Here is a 21,924-nt window from a genome sequence, read left to right on the forward strand (position 1 = left end):
TAATAAAATGTTTCAGTAGTATTCACACAGAGAAGAAATAGTTGGTAAAATGCATTCGTAATTTAGCCAGTTTTGGTTCAAATTACTAGAGCAGTCACCTATGTATGTGTGTTGACATGTACGTTTCCTCCTAAATTATATAAAGAAATTGGACTGAATAAACAAGTAAGAAAAGTATTTTATTTAGTTTGTTAATCAAGATCTTCCTTTTGGCACAAAACAGAAAAAACCCTTCAAACTAGCTTAAAGTGGGAAGGGGATGACTTGTGGAATGGAAAGGAAAGATAGACTACCAAACCACAGAAAGGGTAATTTTGTAGTTGGGCTCCAAGAAATTGCTTTAACCAAGGGCTTTGATGTAGCCCAAATAATCATTGCGTCTTTTGTCTCTAGTTCAGGAAATATGCTTATCCATAGATCACTGGTTTTACCTCTTGTAAACTCTGCACTGAAAAAGGACTGGCTCTCTTTTCAGTTTCAGTTCAACTACTCTCGTGACAGGGGAACTCTTTGGCATAGCATGGATTAGATGCTCACTTCTGGTTTAATCAGTCTGGCAGAGGGTGGAGCCATATGAAAACATGGCAGACTAATATAATCATACACGTGGAGGAGCAATCTCTAACAGAAGGTAGAAAATACTGGGCAGACAGTTGCATAAAATTGCATAAACATCTATTCCCCCAAAATGGTTTTAATTTCACTGCCTTATTTGTTTCAATAGACCCCCACCAGATCCTTGAGCAATTCTCCATCTTTGGCGCATGTAATATTGATTTTTTTTCTCTGATTGTTCTTTGATTTTTCTAATCAGTCCAACCCTACTTCTTTGCTTATGCTTATTACAGCTATGTCTTTCACTCAATATTTTTATGTACTCAATAACTCTAGTAATTATTTACTCTTGTGATATAAGCTGTGATCAAGTAAGTGCTATATTTCCAACTGCTGCAGACCATTGGTCAAGGACAACTTTAAATATAATAGATGACAGCTGAAAAATAATCTTTCTCTCAGTTTATTGAGAGTCCTAACAAATATCACTTCACTTTTGTGTTACCTCTAGTAGTGGCCAACCTCAAAGATAGGAATCTTACAGCCATTCTAACTTCCTTTCCCCTATTTCTTAGTTGAAATGAAGACCCATTACTTCTTCATTCAAGGTATGTCTTTTTTAATCCTATAACTATTATCAAAATAACATTTTTAGTACTCGGTACTCAAGTGCTATTACCTTGCTAAAGTATCTATTATCTGTAGTTGTGGGCCAACACTCTTTTCTGGTTTTTAAGACTCCCCCAATCCCACCTGAGCCCATCCTTCCTATACCATCTTGTTCTGCAGTGTTTCCTGATCAATCACCATCAGTCCCATCAGTATAGCCTTACCACTCTACCACACAAACACCACACACATTTTTATATAGTGACATAGAGGAAAATATCTCACCGCTGTCTACATTCACATTTAGAGTATTCTGACTCAAATCACCTCATCTTAATTCTGCATATTTTTAATGTTCAATTCCAGTCTTATCTCCTCTAATGATACTCAGTGCAATTAAACACTCTTTTCTTAACTCCAAATGCATTTGCAAATAAAACATGGTTGAATATTAAACACTTTCTTGCTGTATCATAATTCTTGATTTTCAAACCTATTATAAATTAGCTCAATGGCTAAAGTCATGCTCCACTTTTCTTTTGAATCTCCAACAGTGTTTACATGATTGTTGCTCAATAAACAACCAACTCATTGTTTCCTATCCAAAAGGGCTGATTCAGGTAGCAGTTTTTGTGGAATAATGTGGGCTTTACAGTCTGGTGGAACTGGGTTTGACCTCATTGCCAGTGCTTACTAATAATGTAGCATCTGGACACGTATGATAAAACATCTGAGTCTTTGTTTTCTATTATTGAAACGGATATAATACCCAGCTTCCAGAGCTGTTGTGAAGGTCAAGTGAGGTACTGTGAAAACATTTAGCACTATGTCTGGCATCTAGCATGTGCTCAATAAACAATTTCCTTCCTCTAATATCTGCTATTAACCTTTCTTTGAAATACTGATGGAAATTAGCTCTTGTATTTTCCCCAGGATATCGGGATGTTAGGGAAGTTGAACAAATGAAGGAAGAAATTTGTCAGAGTGAGGCAGGAAGTTGAGATTTTATAGAATTCCAATGTTGAAGCAATTGAATATGGAAGCAAATGATAAGAGAGGCTTTATGATAGTATTAGCAAATGGAAAAGCACTAGACTAAAGCACCAAATCTGAGTCCAAGTCCAAGTGGTCATGCTTACTATCTGGGAGTTCCTGAAAAAGTTGCGTAGATCTTTGGGCCTATTTTTCTCATGAGTACAATGTTTTGACTAGATAACTGTTCATGCCCCACTTAGTTCTAAATTCTATGACTTTAGGAGTAGCAATGAGGATAATGAGGCAGGGAAGTGAGGTAGAAGACTGATGACTGGTAAAACCATTGATAAACTGATGTTAATGATGGGGAAACAAGGCTCATCAAGATGGAGAGTGTGGATGACAGGAAACAGACTTGAATTAACTATTCAAGAACAGGGGAATGTGTAAACTGACAGTTTCTTCTGGTTGATAGTTCCTTGTTATTATTAATAACATAATATTCATAAATAATTTTATAGTTTAATTCCTTATATATCTTATTTTATTCCAAGAATTTTATACTAAATGTTTATATATGAAAACTACTATGTATTTCACACACATATGTAATATAAATATATATTTAATATGTAAGTAGATAAATAAAATATTCTTTATATCATTGGCACTTAACTGGCTTTTGACGACATTATATACGTTGGATGGTTGCATTTCACATTTTGTGGGGTTTATAGTTTGCTCATTAAAATAAATTTAGAATTTCTATGGACTAGTTTATTACTGTTCAAATGACTGCACAGTGCCTTTTAAATAACAGCATAGAAGTTTGGGTTGAATTGGTTAACACAAGAATGTCTCATAAAATAATTGTACAACTTTCAGTCTTTACTTAGAAAGTATTTTCATCCTATTTCTGGGGCATATAAAATTATATCACTTCTCTGCTGGTTGGGTTGATTAAATTTGAGTATCAAGAGACCTCAAACTTCTATTGAGTTTCTCTAAGATGTTCTATTTTGGTTTTGGTTTTTATTGTGTTTTGATCATTACTCCAAGAAATCCTCCAATCATTCATAGTAGGTTAGACAACCTCTTCATCACACAAACATTTCCAACTAACTTGTAACTATTTTTTTCCAGGGAATATAGACAAAGTTTTGTAGTTCCTAACATTTCCAACTAACTTGTAACTATTTTCCCATGGAATATAGGCAAAGACTTGTAGTTCCTAATGATTTTTGATTACTTTTCTTGCTATAACTCTCATTGTAACCAGTGATTAAGGGTCTATGATATATCCGTATTCTGCTAAACCCAGAAGGGAACTCAGATCATGGTACCTGCTCTAAGGATCTTACAGGTTGTTTGAAAATATAAAAGCCTAAAGAAACACAATTAGCTAAAAAGATCACCTTATGATTTTCTTTAGGTAGAGATATTTGTAGTTCATTTACCTGGATAGCTTCTAACTCTTTCCTGGGTAGTTCAATATATTTCTATTAGTAAGCTGCCTATTTCAAATAGTAGCTGCGTCTGAAGCTTTACATAAGAAATGCTATATGTATAAATCAGAACTTATTTTAGATTCACCAGGGGGAAAATAATCATGGTGAGTCATTCCATAAAATGAAAAAATAATCACATTTCAATGTACACTCCACAATGTATCTGAATTTCCATGTACCAAGCTTGCTTGAAATACATTTGAGTGAATAAATGATGAAATGGAGATTTTTTTTTCTGGATGGGTATTTTCTTTAGGTCATACTGTGACTGGGAAAATGAGATATTTGCTCCACTGACATATTAGTAAGAGTAGATAAAGATTTTTAATTAATATGGTGTTTTAGGAAATAATTTTAGGAAATAATTAATATGATGTTTTAGAAAATAATTATGACTGTTATTTTGACAGAGTTTCTCCAAGGTAAAGGCTGACTTACCTTGGTAAATAGTAAGTTTTACTTTAAAGTCCTAAAATACAGCTTTTACTTATAGTTGTTTAAGAGAATTGCCTTAAAAGGTTTCTTATTTTGCAAGAGTAATTTCATAACTCTTGTGTCCTTGGGCCTCTTTGACTATGAAACAAATTTTGAGTTTGTTTTATTGTTTTTCTTTCTATTGTCAAATAGACATCATGCAACCACTCAGATAATTTATTAATCTTAATTATGGATGTGTGCATACTGAGGATGTTCTCTTACTGCTTTAATGAAATCTGCAGTTCCTTGTTCTATGAATCATTAACCTCAATTCTGAGGCATGCACCCAGAGATCATTATTATAAAACATTTGTGGCACACTCTTTCAGCAATTTTTCAGGAATTTTTATAAAATCATAGAAATAAGACATTGTCTCTTAAAAAACAAAAATCATGAACAAATTACTGTTTTTACTAAATTTAAAATATTTATGTGTAACTTCCAATAACATATAGATTTTTTCTTAATGTAAAAATACTAAAAAAAAATTGTAATTATAGAAGCATAGTGTACTAAAAATAGCTACAACTCCATAGCTGTTATTTAGTATCAAATTTAAAATGTGAACAATGAAATGTTTTAAAATCAGCATTTTCCTGAAAATCTATCAGATTTGTTAAATAAAACAAATCTGCTTAAAATACTCCCCTGAAATAAAATGCTAAGCTTGTATCAAGTTGTCACATTTCTTTACTGTAGGTCTTCACTGGGATCTTCACCGCAGAAATGGTTCTCAAGATCATTGCCATGGACCCCTATTATTATTTCCAGGAGGGCTGGAATATCTTTGATGGCATTATTGTCAGTCTCAGTTTGATGGAGCTTGGCCTGTCCAATGTGGAGGGATTGTCTGTACTAAGATCATTCAGACTGGTATCTGCACATAGACTGTTCATATTTTCTTTTTCATTAACAGAACATTTCTTCTGAAAGTGAATCAAAATGTATTTATAAAATATTTACTTTGAATTTTAAATTTATACCAATATGTGTGGTAGTCTATGAAAATATAGAAATGTTCTCTTTAAAATTAAGTGTGACTGTTTTCTAAGAATGATAAAAATGGTTGAAACACTTCATAATGATTAACTATGTAGGGCACATTTAAAAACACTTATGTGCTTCTAAAATTATGTTTTAAATTCCTTAACTTGTTTTTGCTTTAAAGTCTATACATAAATGCAAATAAAAACTTTAGGTCCCAATTAATCTTTGCTTTTTATCAACCTTATATTAGTGGGAGCTACATTAAAGGTACATGTAGGAAAATATTTGATAGCATCAGCACTTTAAACAATAGTAAAGCAAACTTTCTGAGGTCAGCTAAAGTTTTTTTTTAGAAAAATATGTAAAATTTTGTTGGAAATTAAGTAAAATGTGTATTTTTTCAAGTGGAAAGAGAGTTTTCTATAAGTTTTTTTTATCAAAGTAGTTTACTTTTATTTTATAAATGTACAGTAAGATATGTATTTCTTTTTACTCTCAGAAATATAGTATGAGGATGACATTAATTTGCTAAATTCATAATGTCTCTAATCAAAATATTAATTTGTTTTCATAGATGTATCTGTTGATGAATCAGAAATGTTTTATTTATCACATCTGAAATATTATATCTTTTTTATTTTTGCATTTAAATAATATTATGATTTGATTTGCAATTCCAATATTATCAACACCTTTTTCTGGATTTGAATTTGTTTCGTATGTTTTGAGATTTTTATATCCAAATTTTATCCCACAGAGTTGGTCTACAATATAGTACACTAATTAAATGATGTTTAACTTCAAAAATTATATTGTGATTACTGCTAAGAATAGCTTTTCACTTGATTGCAGCTTCGAGTTTTCAAGTTGGCAAAATCCTGGCCCACCCTGAACATGCTCATTAAGATCATCGGCAATTCAGTGGGGGCTCTGGGTAACCTCACCTTGGTGTTGGCCATCATCGTCTTCATTTTTGCCGTAGTCGGCATGCAGCTCTTTGGTAAGAGCTACAAAGAATGTGTCTGCAAGATCTCCAGTGACTGTAAGCTCCCACGCTGGCACATGAATGACTTCTTCCACTCCTTCCTGATTGTGTTTCGTGTACTATGTGGAGAGTGGATAGAGACCATGTGGGACTGCATGGAGGTCGCTGGCCAAACCATGTGCCTTATTGTTTTCATGTTGGTCATGGTCATTGGAAACCTCGTGGTACGTATGCATTGCAAATATTCATAATAAGAACAGACCAGCTGGCGTGGCTCAGTGGTTGAGCATCAACCTATGAACCAGGAGATCATGGTTCGATTCCCGGTCAGGGCACATACCTGGGTTGCAGGCTCCAACCCCAGTGTAGAGCATGCAGGAGGCAGCCAATCACTGATTCTTTTCTCATCATTGATGTTTCTATCTCTCTCTCCCTCACCCTTCCTCTCTGAAATCAATAAAAATATATTATTTAAAAAAAAAGAACAAGATCAGACAGTAGCTAGGAAGGTAGGCTGACACAATAGACATATCTTTGGTTTTTCATCAATGACTTAGACTCAGATCCCAGTGCTGACACTCTAAGCATGGGCCAGTTACTTAAATTCTCAAGTTTTCAAACCATGAAACTGGAATAACAAAACTGAAATATTGTGGTTGCTATGATGATGAGATCTACCTGAAGTTTTTTTGGGGGAAAAATATTAGTGTTTTTCTTCAAATAAATGTTTTTATAATCAAGATTAACTTTATCATAATATTTTATAACCTGAATTATTTTTATCCTAATATTATTTTGATAAAATAATAATCTCCAATATATCTTAAAATACAACTATCTACTCTATATTGAAATCGCTCTTTATAAGTTCAGAGTTCATATTGTTCACTTACTCAAGGGCATAAGTTACACAGTACCAAATTTTGAAGACAAATTTCAATGAAAGAGAGTATTATAGTAGTATTTTTAGCTATGTATTGTAATTATCCAAATGGCTTGGAAGGAACTAAATATATTCTTCCCTGTATATGCTTTCTAAAAGGAAAATAAATTATTATAGTTTAAGTTACTCATACAAATGGACATTGACTAGATGTAAAAGACCTACTTTCGGCTCTGGCTTAAAAGTACGGATGTAAAAACACAATTTGTATATTTAGTTTTAATGATTAAATTGCTCAATCATGTGTAGACAAAGCATTTCTTTATACTGTCACATTGGACTATGCCTTTGAGAGGTACATTTCAAATGAGAATGCTTAAAATAATGTTGTGGAATACCTTTGAATAAGCAATTTTTTTGAATAATAAATTAAGAAGCTCTATATTCTGAACAAAATTTGATAAAGAAACAAGGAAACAAACTGGGATTTTTTATTTTCATGTGATTTCCTATCATGTAACATTTTTATAACTCAGTAACTACATTTCAGGCTAAAAATATTCCTATAAATAAATTTCCTTTTGCATCAGCTATAATTAATTATTCTGTATTAGCCATATTTTATCTGATAATTAGATAATTTTCCCCATGTATCCCAGAGATACTCTCAGAGATAAGATTTCCTCATATTTTCTGTACAAAAAGAGGAAAGAGAAAAGTAATTTATGGGTCTAGCCTATGCCTTGGGATAATTTTAGATTTTTCTCCATCTGTTGAACTATTTGGACACAAATTTCAAAGCATATTTATGGGAAATGTATTATATAATTTGCATTTAGAAATTTCTGCTATTATAAAAGTTTGTGGCTATTGGACAAAGGAATGTACATTTCAAGCATATTGTTTTAACATATTGCTAGGTTATTAAATAAATAAATTCATTATTTAAACACAAAACTAGACATTCCCTATACAAACTGATAACATGAAGTAAAAATGACTAAGATGAAAATATCTACTTTTTTCTCATTGAGATAAAACATAAAAATGGGATTTATCTTTCATTGGCAACTCTGAGTAGACACAATTTAAATCTTAGAAGCTCTGCTTCCCCATTGTCCTCAGTAGGAAATAGATGGAGCTTGTTTTCCCATTCTGCCCTTACAGCAGATAGATGTCAGGTTCTTTCAAGTAGAATTAAGACATGGTGTCTGAAATACAGTAAGCAATGTAGAAGCATTTGATGAATTAATTTTAGCAAAGATCTATGAGTGTCTTATTTAAGTTATTATCATAATGCATATTTCAATATTAATGTAACAATTTTTTTCTTTTAGGTTCTGAACCTCTTTCTGGCCTTATTGTTGAGTTCATTTAGCTCTGAAAACCTTGCTGCTACTGATGATGATAACGAAATGAACAATCTCCAGATTGCAGTAGGAAGGATGCAAAAGGGAATTGATTATGTGAAAAGTAAGATACGGGACTGTTTCCGAATAACCTTTTTTAGAAAACCCAAAGTCCTAGAAATCCAGGAAGGCAACAAAATAGACAGCTGCATGTCCAATAATACTGGAATTGAAATAAGCAAAGAGCTTAATTATCTAAAAGATGGGAACGGAACCACCAGTGGTGTAGGTACTGGAAGCAGTGTTGAAAAATATGTACTCGATGAAAATGATATGTCCTTCATCAACAACCCCAGCCTCACTGTGACAGTGCCAATTGCTGTCGGAGAGTCTGACTTTGAAAACTTAAATACTGAAGAGTTCAGCAGTGAGTCTGAACTAGAAGAAAGCAAAGAGGTAAGAATGCTTTTAAACTTTGTGTTGTATTTCTTTGAATAACCAGGCAATATGATTACTTAGTATTCTTACGTGTTTATGTTATTTAAAAGTATATTGGACATTATCTATGGTAGTATTCAAAAAGTATAAAATATTCTTTATTGGGAAATTCAATCATAGGAATTCCAACTTTCCATAGGACATGTTCGTTTTGAATAATTAATATTCATTTTCCTGGTAGTTTGAAAGTCTAATTTAAAAATATGGCCTTCCAAAAAAGAGATGTTAACTAATACTTTCTATTCTGTACTAATTATGCTCTTTAGAAAAACCAAGGAACCATATTTTATTGATCATTGTGAAAGTGTCATCTCCTTACTTTCTATAATATATTAGGGTTTGCTACAGTTTGTTTTAATGTGAAAGTTTATGTAGTTTTTGTTCACCTCTGAAAGTTTTATTGCCTATGATACTGTGTTATTCATTTACGAAAGAGTTGTACATATTAGAAAACTACAAATAGCACTGATTATATTTTGCGCAGTCAGTGATGAGCAAATCTTCCAGATGAACTTGAAAATACTAAGAACTACTTACAAAAGCTCTACTTGAAGATTACAGTTAAATTATAGATTCAAAAGCTACTTTTACTGTCATAGCACTAGTTATTTAAAAGAAAAGATAGAAGGAAATTTTTCCCACTTTATGATAAGAATTCAAAGGATACCATATTAGTAGCTTAATGGTATTAATTCTGCAATATTGTGTTGTGGAGAACAGTACTGAAATTTTTACTATTACTTATTTGTGAACTTCTAATATGCCAGTAAGAAATAAGTCTAGCATGGAGTTATAAAAGAAAGTTTTAGTTTGAGGGCATAATATTGACACCCTAGGAATCATACTAGTGTTGTCTGATTTTGTGAGCATATTTTATAACTTTCTTTTTTAAATAACAGTAGCAACAGAATTTGTATAAGTAACAAGTAGTTGACAGTATTACAAGTGATAGCTTTTTTATCTTTTTTTAGGCATTTCATAACTGCTGATATATAATAGTAAGTTTGAAAATATTTTGGGAAAAGTAAAAATAGACATTAAATGATGCATAAGATTTTTTTCTCTGAATTCCACCCAAAGTCTACTTAGTGAATTGAATCCTAATCTATATGTTGCTCATTTTAGTAAAATAAGAAGTTAATTCTAATTTTCCATCTGTTATTGATTTATTTAAGAGGAGACACCAATTAATTAACAAACATTTATTGAATACTTTGATCAACTTAGCATTCTGCTAGATACCAAGAGTAAGAAAGAATTAAAAGAGCGCTCCATAACATAACCCCCTTCAGGGAAACCTCAGCATCTTTGAGAAAGCTAACACTAACTCACAAAGTAATTAAAGACATTAAAAAGATTAATCCTATAGCATTGAATAGAAGGGTGTGGGTATTGAGAACAGCAAGAACATAGTAAGTTGCTAAATGGAAGAGATAAAATTAAAACAGACCTCAAAGTCTGGGTCAAATATACAAAGAGAACGCAAAAAAGCAAAAACCTACTAAACTAAAGACACAATTGAGAGTGAGCTTAATATTAAGGTGAGACAGTGAAACAATCAACATAGATAAAGAATTGGTTGAGAAGATAGTGGAAAATATTTTGAATGAGTTAGTTTCAGATTGCTCAGTCTTTGAAGTAAGTTGATGAGTTTGGAATTGTCTGCAGAGTCAGTAAGAAGCTGTCTATATTGAAGCAGGGGAAAACCAAGAGAAAAATGATGTTTTAGGAAATTTTATTTTGTATCAATGAGTTGAACAGTTTAGAGTGAGGGATAAGTGGGGTTGTGGTGGGGAATGTAGTAGCAATCATTTGATAGCAAGGAGGTGAGGAAATCCTGGAGTAGGGGAGTAAGTGTGAGGGTTTGATAAACCCCATAAAAAATCTGGGAAATTGGAAAAATGATAATGCCAATGTCTAAAAATCTTTGTAGAAAAGATCACCAGGCTTATATGGGAAGAGAAGGAATTTCATTATGATATGCTGAAGTAGAAGTGACAATGTTTGGAACAAGAGACTAGGTGAAAGGTCAGGGTTTAAAAATAGCTTCAAAAATGCAGATTCATAATTATCTGATCCCTTGAAATTACAGGAGTTTACCAAAGAGGTAAGTACAAAGAAAAAATGAGGGAAGACAAGGGACAAGACTAGGTTGGGTTCAAAAAGAGCTAGAAAAGCCAAAGAGCTGGAGAAATGTTTGCTACATTAATGTCACAGGTTTCATCATCTTGGCACTGTGAAAACTAAATATCTTGAAACAGTTGCTTTCCATAATACTTCAAAAAACTCTGTAATGTCTGTAGATATCGCAAATGATTGCTTTGTAGACTACTACCTCACTGTCATGTCTTTTTAGTGGCTAAAAAAATCATAAACTTGGAATAATGGGATACAATGTCTTCATTATCAAGTCCTAGAAAACAGTTTGTTATCAGAACAAAAATTCCTTTATTGGGTGACTTTTTCAATAAGCATTCTCTCTTCTTTCAAGCTAATTTTAAAGTGTACAGAAAATAAGGTGGGAAAATGAATCAAAGTAAATATACAATTAAATACTTTTACAAAGTTAGGATAAAATGGCAAAGTATTTTGTGCAGTAAAATTAAATTCAACAGTAAATTTTATGTCAATGATTTTTAAAACTAGTACCAAATAAATTCCTGAAAACGTAACAGGGAAATCAATTTTCATATATGCTCACACAAAAATTAAAAGTACACTTTTTTAAAAGCAAAAATCAGCATGTTCTAACATTATAGAGAAGATTTAAATAAATTTCAGCAACGTTCAGTTTTGATTTTCTGAAAACTGCTGACATTGAACACATTTCAGGAGCACATTAATGTTAGCTGTGTTCTTTTTTAGTAATTATTGTGCACACGCATGCACACACACACACACACAACATATTCTTATAAGTGACATTTTGGCTCAAGTTTCTTAGTTGTTGTTGTTTTTTGTTTGTTTGTTTGTTTTGTTTGTTTTTTTACCACAAGTAGGAAAAGAACATTGAGCTGTGCTTTGGAGAGCACAGTATCGTATCTCTTCGCTGACAAAGTGAGAAAACAAGCTAAACCCAGCAAAGTGATACATTTATCACAGAAAAAAAAAAGGAAGAGAAAAAATTTTACAATTCATTTCTGCTTTAGGAAGAGGCAGTAAATTAATCATTAATGTAGATGGTGTATGAAACCTATCTAATCAACTCCTTTTATTGATTTTCATAATAAACTCTATCCAGCTGTAACACAGTTGGGGAGAAATTTTTAGATAAAAGTTTTTAGAGGTAAAAAAATGAATTGCTGTTATTATATAGTATATGACATATGATATATATGGACCACTAACAAACAGTCTGGTATGAAAATAAATATAAAGCTTTGCATGAAAATATGTAAGAAAATTTAAGGTACAGATTTCAAAATAGTGATCTTTTTCTTTTTGAATAGTCTGGAATTACACAAATATTGTGACAAGATATAACATATAATTTTGTTCATTTTTATCTTTTTTAAAGTTTCCATAATCACGATTTCTTTGAATTTTTATATAATTATCAATTTTGACAATTTAGTCCTTAAAAGGTTTCATTGTCTTCCTAGATAAAGGATATAGAATAAATGCTCTTAAGAATCGTATTTGAAGTTGAATTCCAAAGCACAATCTAGCATTATCCTGCTGTGACCTTCACTGCTTGCCATTCTTACTTCTCACAGGGGTAAAATCGAGCGGGAGCCATCAAGAATGCAGCTCTGGGGGTTTTTAACCAGCCAGAAACTCGTGCCACCACTTTTACCCAGGTTACCCAAGCAAGTGTACAAGTACAATTACTTTCTAAATGAATCTTGACTGGCCTGCATGCTACTCAGCTATGTTCCTTCCCCTGCCGTGGCAAGGAACTGCTAGACATGCTCAGCTGCTCTCTGCTGAATCGTGTGACACATCACAGCATGGTCAGCTACTTGGGCAGCCCCAACATCGTATCTGGTTCTGCTAATGAGTTTTCCAGTTTAGTCTTTTTACACTTTTAAAAGCAATAATTGCATGATCATAGGATTTATATCTATTTTAAAACATGATAGGAATGTTTAAAGTTCAAGATAGTCAAGAACTTGAGGGCATGCATTTTTATTTATTTATCTGCTTTTATTTCGTTAAAATAAGACCACAACTTTTTGTTGTTGATTCAGCCCTTATAAGTCAATTGTATTACCAAAATGAGACTCACATAGATGTTTAAATAGTGCTTCCATTCTCAGATCTGTAAATATAATTTTCAATCCGTCCAACCCATGTGCTCCAAATGGAAATGTTTGTTTTCATGTGTTTTGGGATAAGCTCTTTTAAAAGAAGAGTAGGGTGACTGTAAGTTTTTGGATATGCAGGGCCGTAGTCTGTATGCATTTGGGCACTACATATCTTGGATTTCATGTAGTTTAGAAAAGTTGTTAAATCATATGTCTACAAAACCCTAAGTGATCACTGTAAAGTAATTAAAAGGAGGAAAGCATCATTATATGGGGTAGGAAAAGTTCCTTGTGTCTTGATCATTAAGTAATTGGTCCAGTGTACCCATTTTTAAAAATTTCCCTGATCTACATTAATTTCTCCCTAAAATGTTCTACCCAAAACTGAGCAGGCAAAAAAAGAGGTGGAAAATTTCCTACTTTTGAATATTAATTATAGTTTTATGAAGAGTAAAGGGCATCTCCCAAATTTACTGTAGGTTTGTGGATTAACTAAATGTCTAGCTTATTCTCTTGACTCAACTTTTTCCTGTTGATATCATTGCTTATTGGAGCCTGAGTGAGGGTTTGGGGAAAGATATTATAAAGCAAAAGTGAAAGGTTTATGAATATTGGCAATTTTCAAGGCTCTTGGTGAAAAATGATATTTAAGTAGAGTTTAGGGTTGTTTCTAGGTTTAATTTATAAATACTTTCTTATTCTTTAGAGATAACTGATAATTAGCTGTAGACTGGAACAAATTCAGAAATAAGATTATTAGTGAAAAATAGAAAAAAATGCAGTCCCAGGTGATTTATGCATTTTTTTTTATTTAAAAATGACCGAATGTGAGGTGTCTCTTACAAAGCACAGATGGGTGTGTGAATAGCCATTTTAGAGAACTGTTCTGGTGCTTTAGTATATTTCTGCTGAAATTACTCAATGAAGGCTGGTTTAGATGATGTTTTTGTGTATCTTCTCAAGATAAACCAGCCTTTTCTTCTGCCTTCTTGATGTCCCTTTACCTTATTCTTTAATTACCACATAATTATTTTTAGTTTCATATATTCTGTCCTTATTAAGGCTACTTTAAAAGGAGTACAGGGGGGATTGCACATTTTAAATGTTGAGGCCAAACCAAATACAGGTGATTTATATTTTTAACCATTCAAAAAGTGGTCCATCAAAGAGAACTATTGGTTCTAGTTGTGTACTTCCTGCCTTGGATAAGCAACCCAATGGTCTCAACTATGTGGCTACCTGTTCAAGTGAAATGTCTTCATTCAAGATATGGATATGCATATCCAAAAGATCAGACTAAGGCCCGATAGTATGTCTGACCAAAAAATTTTCCTCTTCTACTTACAAGACAAAACCCAGAAGGGGTTTTGAGATCAATGGCTAGATTTTAAAGGCAATCTGTAATGGCTGAATCTTTTATTTTTGCCTCTTGAATCATACAGCAGTTTGTGAGAGTCAAACATTTGATAGCTGATTGAAAACAAATGAAATGTGAGCGCATTTCAGTGGAAGTAGGCCAGTTGCTAACATTCTCTTCTATCTCTGAAAGTTAAATTTCATTATTTAATTGGATAAAAATCAAGAGGAACATTCATCATAAGGGGAGGATTTCTATATAAGTTCATGCTATCAGGGGAAAACATGGTCTCATGGCTTTCCTGGGTGCTGATTCTGGTATTTCTGATGAGCGGTACTTGTAATTAATCTTCTTGAAAACTTCATGTTCAGGTACCATGTCTTTGAGCGCATGGTTCTTGGATCAGCGTGCAGCTTCCACAGCATTGCGCCAGGCTTCTGCTACAGCCAGGCATGTGTTCTGCGGCTGAATTAGGCCTGGAGAATGTTGCATCTTAAAACCTGCTTTCCAGTGTGCATTTGTACAGCATAAGCCATCATCCCTCTGTAGACTCAGTGATTTCTACAAGGGATGGGAGAGTCTAATCTTAAGTGCCATCCAATATGGGAGGAGCAGGAAGAAAATAGTACAAGAAAACAAGTCTCAGCTTGTACTATGTGGCTTTATATGAAAGCATAAGCATTGCATCGTGATGCCTATAGAGCTAATCATGTTTTTCAAACTACTTCAGAACAAGTATTAATTTTAGTTATTTAGTACAGTCATTAAGCTCCTTAATATGAAAAAATTCATTTCAGGTTTTCTTTGCTTTTTTTTATATCGTTGTAGTATCACAGCTATGGCAATATAGAGAAAGTAAGTTCTTTTTTGTATTTATCACCATTCACTTGCTTTTAAATCAGTTACATGTGTTTAAATAGCCATCCTGGAAGTCATTTGGGTTTGGCCAAGATAAAATGTATTACAAACTACCCTCTACCAGAGTATGAATGTCAAAGTGTTGAACTTAGAAAATGTTTAGATTATGTAGATAGTATTTTCTCAATGTATAGAATTTTAAATGCTTAACTAGTTTCCTGGGGTATAAAAATCATGATTTAAAACCACAGCAATAAAATTTTTTATGGATCCGGTGAATAGAGCATATAAGGAAGTATATCATAATCGGTAAGTTGTTATAATGTAATGACAATCTAAGCTTTAATTATAAATGCAGGTAAATTTACAACTTTTATGTAGTTGATATAATATTTTTATAACTTTCCTATGACAAAATTGTGGCCTATGAAGGTTATAATATGAAAAAGCCTGATTCTTCAATTTAAGAAGAATTAATCTTGTATCAACCTCAATAGGGAAAGGAGCTTCCCACAGAACACTTTTTAGTGAAACGAACAGTAACCTACCAACTATGTTTGAAGCTTTGGTGCATGAGGGTCTACAGATCTCTGAACATTCCTTAAGGAGCTTTACAGATTGTAAGTTTAAAGAACTTATCCTTAGAATCAGACAATTCCTGGATAACAGTGAAGCGATTCTCGTTGTAAAATAGGTTTGAGAAGAGAAGGCATGCAGAATTTTTTCCTTTTCTGTTTTCAAAAAACATGTTATGTTTCACAATACCAAGCAGATAGAGGTGAACTAACTCACTACTGAACCTCTTTACATTATGATTTTGAATGCATAGTCTCTAGAGCCATTTAGAAAATTAAAATTATATGTATCCAAACATGTTATCACATTCACCAATGTTTATAATCCAAAGACAGTACCATAACAAAAATATGTATTGAGGTCAAAACTTAGTAAACAGTAGATCCAGTTGTCATTCAGATTAGCAGCTACTATTACTGGTGCTGTGAAGAGTTTGCTTTAAATAAGTATTTGTATTTAAATATAAGACATAATATATAGCAGACAAATATTATGAAAAACAATAAACATCTTAGAGTCATATTAACAGTGCTAAAATGAGAAGTGAAGGGTGAGTATATTTTCAAAAGTTTTCAAATAGGAAAGTACATGTGTATCTATGTGGGTATATACATATACACTATTAATTTCTTCTCTCAGATTTCTTTATTGAGTGTCTGCCAATATTTTAGAGAAACATTTTTGAAATATGTTTTTATCACTAAAATATTAATTAAATAATTCCTATTTATGCAGAAAAATGTGTTTCCTAATACAATTAAATAAGCTCTGTTAAGACAATAATTATTTATCAAAATGGAGAGATGAAATTATCTAAATACTATAATTCTGTCTGTAAGAGTAACACAGCCCAGCTGGTGCAGCTCAGTGGTTGAGTGTTAAACTGTGATCCAGGAGGTCACAGTTTGGTTCCTAATCAGGTCACATGCCCAATTGTGGGCTTGATCCCTAGTAGGGGGTGTGCAAGGGGCAGCCAATTGATGATTCTCTCTCATCACTGCTGTTTCTATCTCTCTCTCTCCCTCTCCCTTCCTCTCTGAAATCAATAAAAATATATTTCAAAAAAAATAGAGTAACATAGAAATATAATTATTCATTTATTCACTCTTCATAAACTCAACAACGGTATTGTCTATTTTGTGCTTGGATTGTCTGGTGTGTGTGTGTGTGTGTGTGTGTGTGTATGTGTGTGTGTGTGTATACATTTTGGTATATATGTTTTTGTATATGTACAAAAATTATAATTTTATCTGTGGTAATTTATATATATATATATATATATATATATACATACATATGTATATATATATATATAAACATATTTGGTGAAAACAAACAAGTAAAATGGACTAACCATTCTATGAAATTTAGTGTGGAGAAATAATGCAAGAAATAAAGGCTTCATGGGAGATGGACCATGACCAGGCTCAAAATAAATCATTGAGCTTGGACTGGCCAAGAGGAAGAAGCATGAAACTTTTTATAAGTAATCTCAAAAAATATTTGTTTTTTTACTGGTTTTTGTATGAAGTTGTGATGTTATCATATTATGCAACTATGATATTCTTGCTAACACTCATTAAACATTATAGTGTCCAACCCATAAAACAGTGAAATTAGAAGGGGAGAGTTGTTGCCAAGTCTAAATAATTATCCAGCATTTTCTTCATAATACCAGAATCGGCCGCAATTCTATCCAGCAATAGCTTTCCTGGGATTCTCTTAAAAGAATAATGATATTAAAAGAAAAGTCCTTGAAGAAAATATGACCACCTCTCAAAAAAATAGAGAATTTTAATGGTAAAATTCTTGTACTATAATGATCCTATGAACCATCAGCCCAAAATGATGGCCTCGCTTCTCTCTGTAGCATAATCCAGGATAGGAGGTATTTCATTAGAGAATTATATTTTGACTTAATTTTCATAATCTATTTAGTTGCACCTGGTTAACTTCACCCTCAAAGTAACATCACAAAAAGTATCATCTGGATACTAACTACTCTTCAATTGGGTCGCATTATAACATATCTAACTATATTTGCATTATGATTTCAGTAAATCAAGAATTTTGAATCAAATTTTCTCCTGCGCTTAGGAAGACATTTAGGCATATTTTAGTAACACATCAACTCTTTCAGAAGGCTAGGGCAGAGTGACCCTTCCATTCAGCTACTAAAGCTAATGGAGGCTTTGAAACCATTAAGATGACCATGCACCATTCTTTCATTCTGAAAGCTTTACATTGCCTAGGTTTTGCTGTATGTCATGTCTTTGCATCAGTTTTCATAAAATGTTGCACATCCATAATGTCTTCCTAAGTGACCTCAGAGTACTTATTAGATATTTATTATTGTAACATTAAAGTGGTTCTTGCTAGCCACGTAGCATGTCACAGTGATTTATTTAATGGAAAGATCCACAGCCTGATCACATGTTGAATTAAGAATGTGCTCCTAATAAGTCAAAACAAATTCTGAACAATGTCATTTATGAAGAAATTCCCATTTAGAAATCTTTAGCAAATATTAAACAGGAGAGAGAGAAAGAGAGATCATTTTTCTGCTAGTAAAGAAGTAAAGTAAGGAGAAGATTATGTAAGTCAGAGAAAAATATAGCTCAAAATTGAAGTATAATGACTTTGACTAATGTTAATGAGCCATTCTTCCTTTCTAAAATTACAGAAACATGGACAGTAGTACAGACAACTGGTAATGTTCTTTGCCCTCTGAAAATTTCCATTGGAAGAGGTGGAAATTAGAATTTGACTTGATACATTTTAATTAATATAATCAGTAGTGGATGCCAGCATACCAAACTTTTATCAAACTATTCTTGAGTTGGCCTGCGTATTGATGAATTAAATGCTTTTCATGTGGCATTCCTATGTAGAGATCATAAAACTAGTTAACCGGTATAATCTATCTTTCCCAGTCACCCACATTGAATGCTGTCTAAACTTTATTTTCTCTGAAGTCAGTAGTTACGTTGTTTTGAATAGGACTTTAATTATGTTAAATTATTAGTACATAATTATCATTAATGTTAATGGAGTCAAATACCATTTTTTTCACACTATGACAGAGCATTTCCAAATTAACTAATAAAAGGGGAGAGAAATCACATCTTTGCAATGGGGTTTTGTTTCCAGAAATTAAATGGAACCAGCTCCTCTGAAGGAAGCACCGTTGATGTTGCTCCGCCCCGAGAAGGTGAACAAGCTGAGGTTGAACCAGAAGAAGACCTTAAACCAGAAGCTTGTTTTACTGAAGGTAAACTAGCTCTAATGCGATTAAATGTAATCTCCCTTCTTTCCTTACAGAGACCGAATATACCTCATTTGACAGAAATATTTCAAAGAAATGGTGAAGGCATGTTTATTCTTGTTTTCCTCTTTTCTTCCAAAAAGTTAATTTATCTATATTTCCGGATTGTATTATAGCAATGGCCACGCCTGTGCAATTAAGATGATTTGACATGTCTTTTTTTTTTCCCTCCAGAATATGGAAAAGTTAACCTTATGAGATAAATGGCATTCTGGAATGTCATCTCATTGATACAGCAATGCCTTCAGACTCCATTGTTAGTGTGGTGATTTGATTTATAGCTGCCGCTGTAATTACACCCCATTCCGCCCTGGCCGGGTTAGCTCAGTAGATAGAGCAACCCGGGTTTGATTCCAGTCAAGGGCATGTATCTTGGTTGCAGGCTCCTCCCCAGCCTGGGCCATGGTAGGGGCTCATGCAAGAGGCAACCAATTGATGAGTTTCTCTCACATCGATGTTTCTCTCTGTCTTTCCCTCTCTCTCCCACTCTCCCTAAAAATCAATGGAAAAATGTCCTTGGGTGAGGATTAACAAAAGAAATAAATAAATTTAATTACACCCCATCCTTTACAGTTTCAAATGTGCTTAATTTGTGCTGTGACCAGAGCTGTTCGGGGCTGTAGCTGTGTTGTAGAGCTTTGTCAGGGAGAACAGTAGTTGTTCTCACAGCAACCACTACAGCATCTTGCTTGTAAATCAATAGAGATTTGCTGATTCAGTGTGATTGGATTAAATCTGATGAGGAGAAGCTCACAGAGTTAGAGCAGAAGAGTAGATGGAAGTTAGAAATACAGTAACATGAAAGCAAAGAGGGGGAAGACAAAGGAATAGAGAGATACTGACTGACAAGATGAGTCATAGGTGTGACTAAGAAAAGCACTGAGGCTGAAAATAAATCAGCTCGGAAAAACTGACAGTGGCCGATACTGGGGAACACAGAGGGATTTTCTGTGCATGAAAAGAGGGAAATGAAAATCCAGGATCACATTAAAAAAAGAATAAGCAATTTGAACATGTAGTTTTTCCCTAATCCTGACAAGTGCTATTTTCATCAATGGCCTTGAGGCAGAGAGATCCTAACTAGTGTTAAAGAACGAACCCATTTATACTTACGCAACTTTTGGTAAAGTAATTCCTTGAATTCTAGGAATTGATGATTCCTTATACTGGAGGGGTGCTGAAGATAACTAGGTAATGAAGTAACCAGTTACCCTATAAAATGATGATTTAAGACTGAGATGGGAGTAACAAAATTTATTTTTTCCTAATTAAGAGTAAAATTTATTTTCCTAACTTATTTCATTTACTCTTATCTTTTAGGATGTATTAAAAAGTTTCCATTCTGTCAAGTAAGTACAGAAGAAGGCAAAGGAAAGGTCTGGTGGAATCTTCGGAAAACCTGCTACAGCATTGTTGAACACAACTGGTTTGAGACTTTCATTGTCTTCATGATCCTCCTTAGTAGTGGTGCTTTGGTAAGTCAAATGCATGTTGGCAAGAATCAGGTCTTAGTAACATAGCCTATTCTCCGAAAATACCAAAAGCATACACTGAGTTTAAAAAACAAATGAGGCCTAGCCGGAGTGGCTCAGTGATTGAGCGTCTACCTATGAACCAGGAAGTCACTGTTCAATTCCTTATCAGGGCACGTGACTGGGTTAAGAACTCAGTCCCCCAATGGGGGGCGTGCAAGAGGTAGCCAATCTATGATTCTCTCTCATCATTGATGTTTCTATCTCTCTCTCCCTCTCCCTTTCTCTCTGAAGTCAATAAAAATTTTAAAAATTTTTCGAAAAGCAAATGAGATATACCTGTGCCTTGCAGAGCTTAGCATCTAGGGATTAACTATGCAAAATTCAGTACAAAATAAATCAGGACCATGATGAGCCAGATGGACTTTCTCGTCTGGTGTTTATCTAACAGATGTTCTCCTCACTGAGAAAACCATTTCCAGAGACATTCTGTAACTATGTTACCTTCCATATCAAATACCATCCACTTGTCCCTAAAAATCATATTAACACTTAGGGAATAAAAAATGTATCTTGATTTATTTATGTCTAATCAATTTATTCTTTCAAAATAAACCAGGTCCTTCAGGAAAACATTCAAGGTCATGTTGGAATAAGTCAAGTCTTTCCCTCATTAACAAAACTTCTAATTATTTTTCTCAGTGTATGTTACTTCTCTAAAAGCATGTCTTTGTAGCAGTAATTTTAATAGAGATTTGGTGTGAAAGCAAGGAAGAAAGCACATACTAAATCAGTAAAGATATTGACATTTACTTGACCACATTTTCCATTAGTTTTAGTTTTTAAATTTTGCCTGATGTCCAATGTTTGTCTGATATTAGCTAATACTTATCAAATTATTGCTGTGTGACCAGTATTATACTAAGCGATTTTATCAAATATATGGGGAAGGCAAGCCATTCAAATAAAATTCTTCATTCACAGGCTTTTGAAGATATATACATTGAACAACGAAAGACTATCAAAACCATGCTTGAATATGCTGACAAAGTCTTCACTTACATATTCATCCTGGAGATGCTTCTCAAATGGGTAGCTTATGGATTTCAAACATATTTCACAAATGCCTGGTGCTGGCTAGATTTCTTAATCGTTGATGTAAGTATACTGATTAATTTTTAGAAAGTGATTTCTTAAATCGCAAGTTTGACATTTCATATATATCTATTAACTAAAACCTTGACTTTTGAGAACTTAGTTTC

At 33.2% G+C, this 21,924-nt stretch overlaps 1 protein-coding gene across 4 annotated transcripts in view; it reads left to right on the top strand.

Annotated features, from left to right (window-relative positions):
• LOC139015274 (sodium channel protein type 3 subunit alpha) overlaps positions 1-21,924 on the top strand; it is a 107,913-nt gene that overhangs the window by 64,968 nt on the left and 21,021 nt on the right. For all 4 annotated transcript variants that reach the window (XM_070422845.1, XM_070422840.1, XM_070422841.1 and 1 more), the window contains 6 exons: positions 4,825-4,998; positions 5,965-6,321; positions 8,318-8,785; positions 19,016-19,136; positions 20,511-20,665; positions 21,647-21,820. In XM_070422845.1, the coding sequence (XP_070278946.1) occupies positions 4,825-4,998; positions 5,965-6,321; positions 8,318-8,785; positions 19,016-19,136; positions 20,511-20,665; positions 21,647-21,820 (1,449 nt within the window). The remainder of the gene's footprint in view (positions 1-4,824; positions 4,999-5,964; positions 6,322-8,317; positions 8,786-19,015; positions 19,137-20,510; positions 20,666-21,646; positions 21,821-21,924) is intronic.

The sequence above is a fragment of the Myotis yumanensis genome, unplaced genomic scaffold, assembly GCF_028538775.1.
Source record: "Myotis yumanensis isolate MYYU_CA2020_CCGP unplaced genomic scaffold, mMyoYum1.0.hap1 SCAF_8, whole genome shotgun sequence".
NCBI lineage: Eukaryota > Metazoa > Chordata > Mammalia > Chiroptera > Vespertilionidae > Myotis > Myotis yumanensis.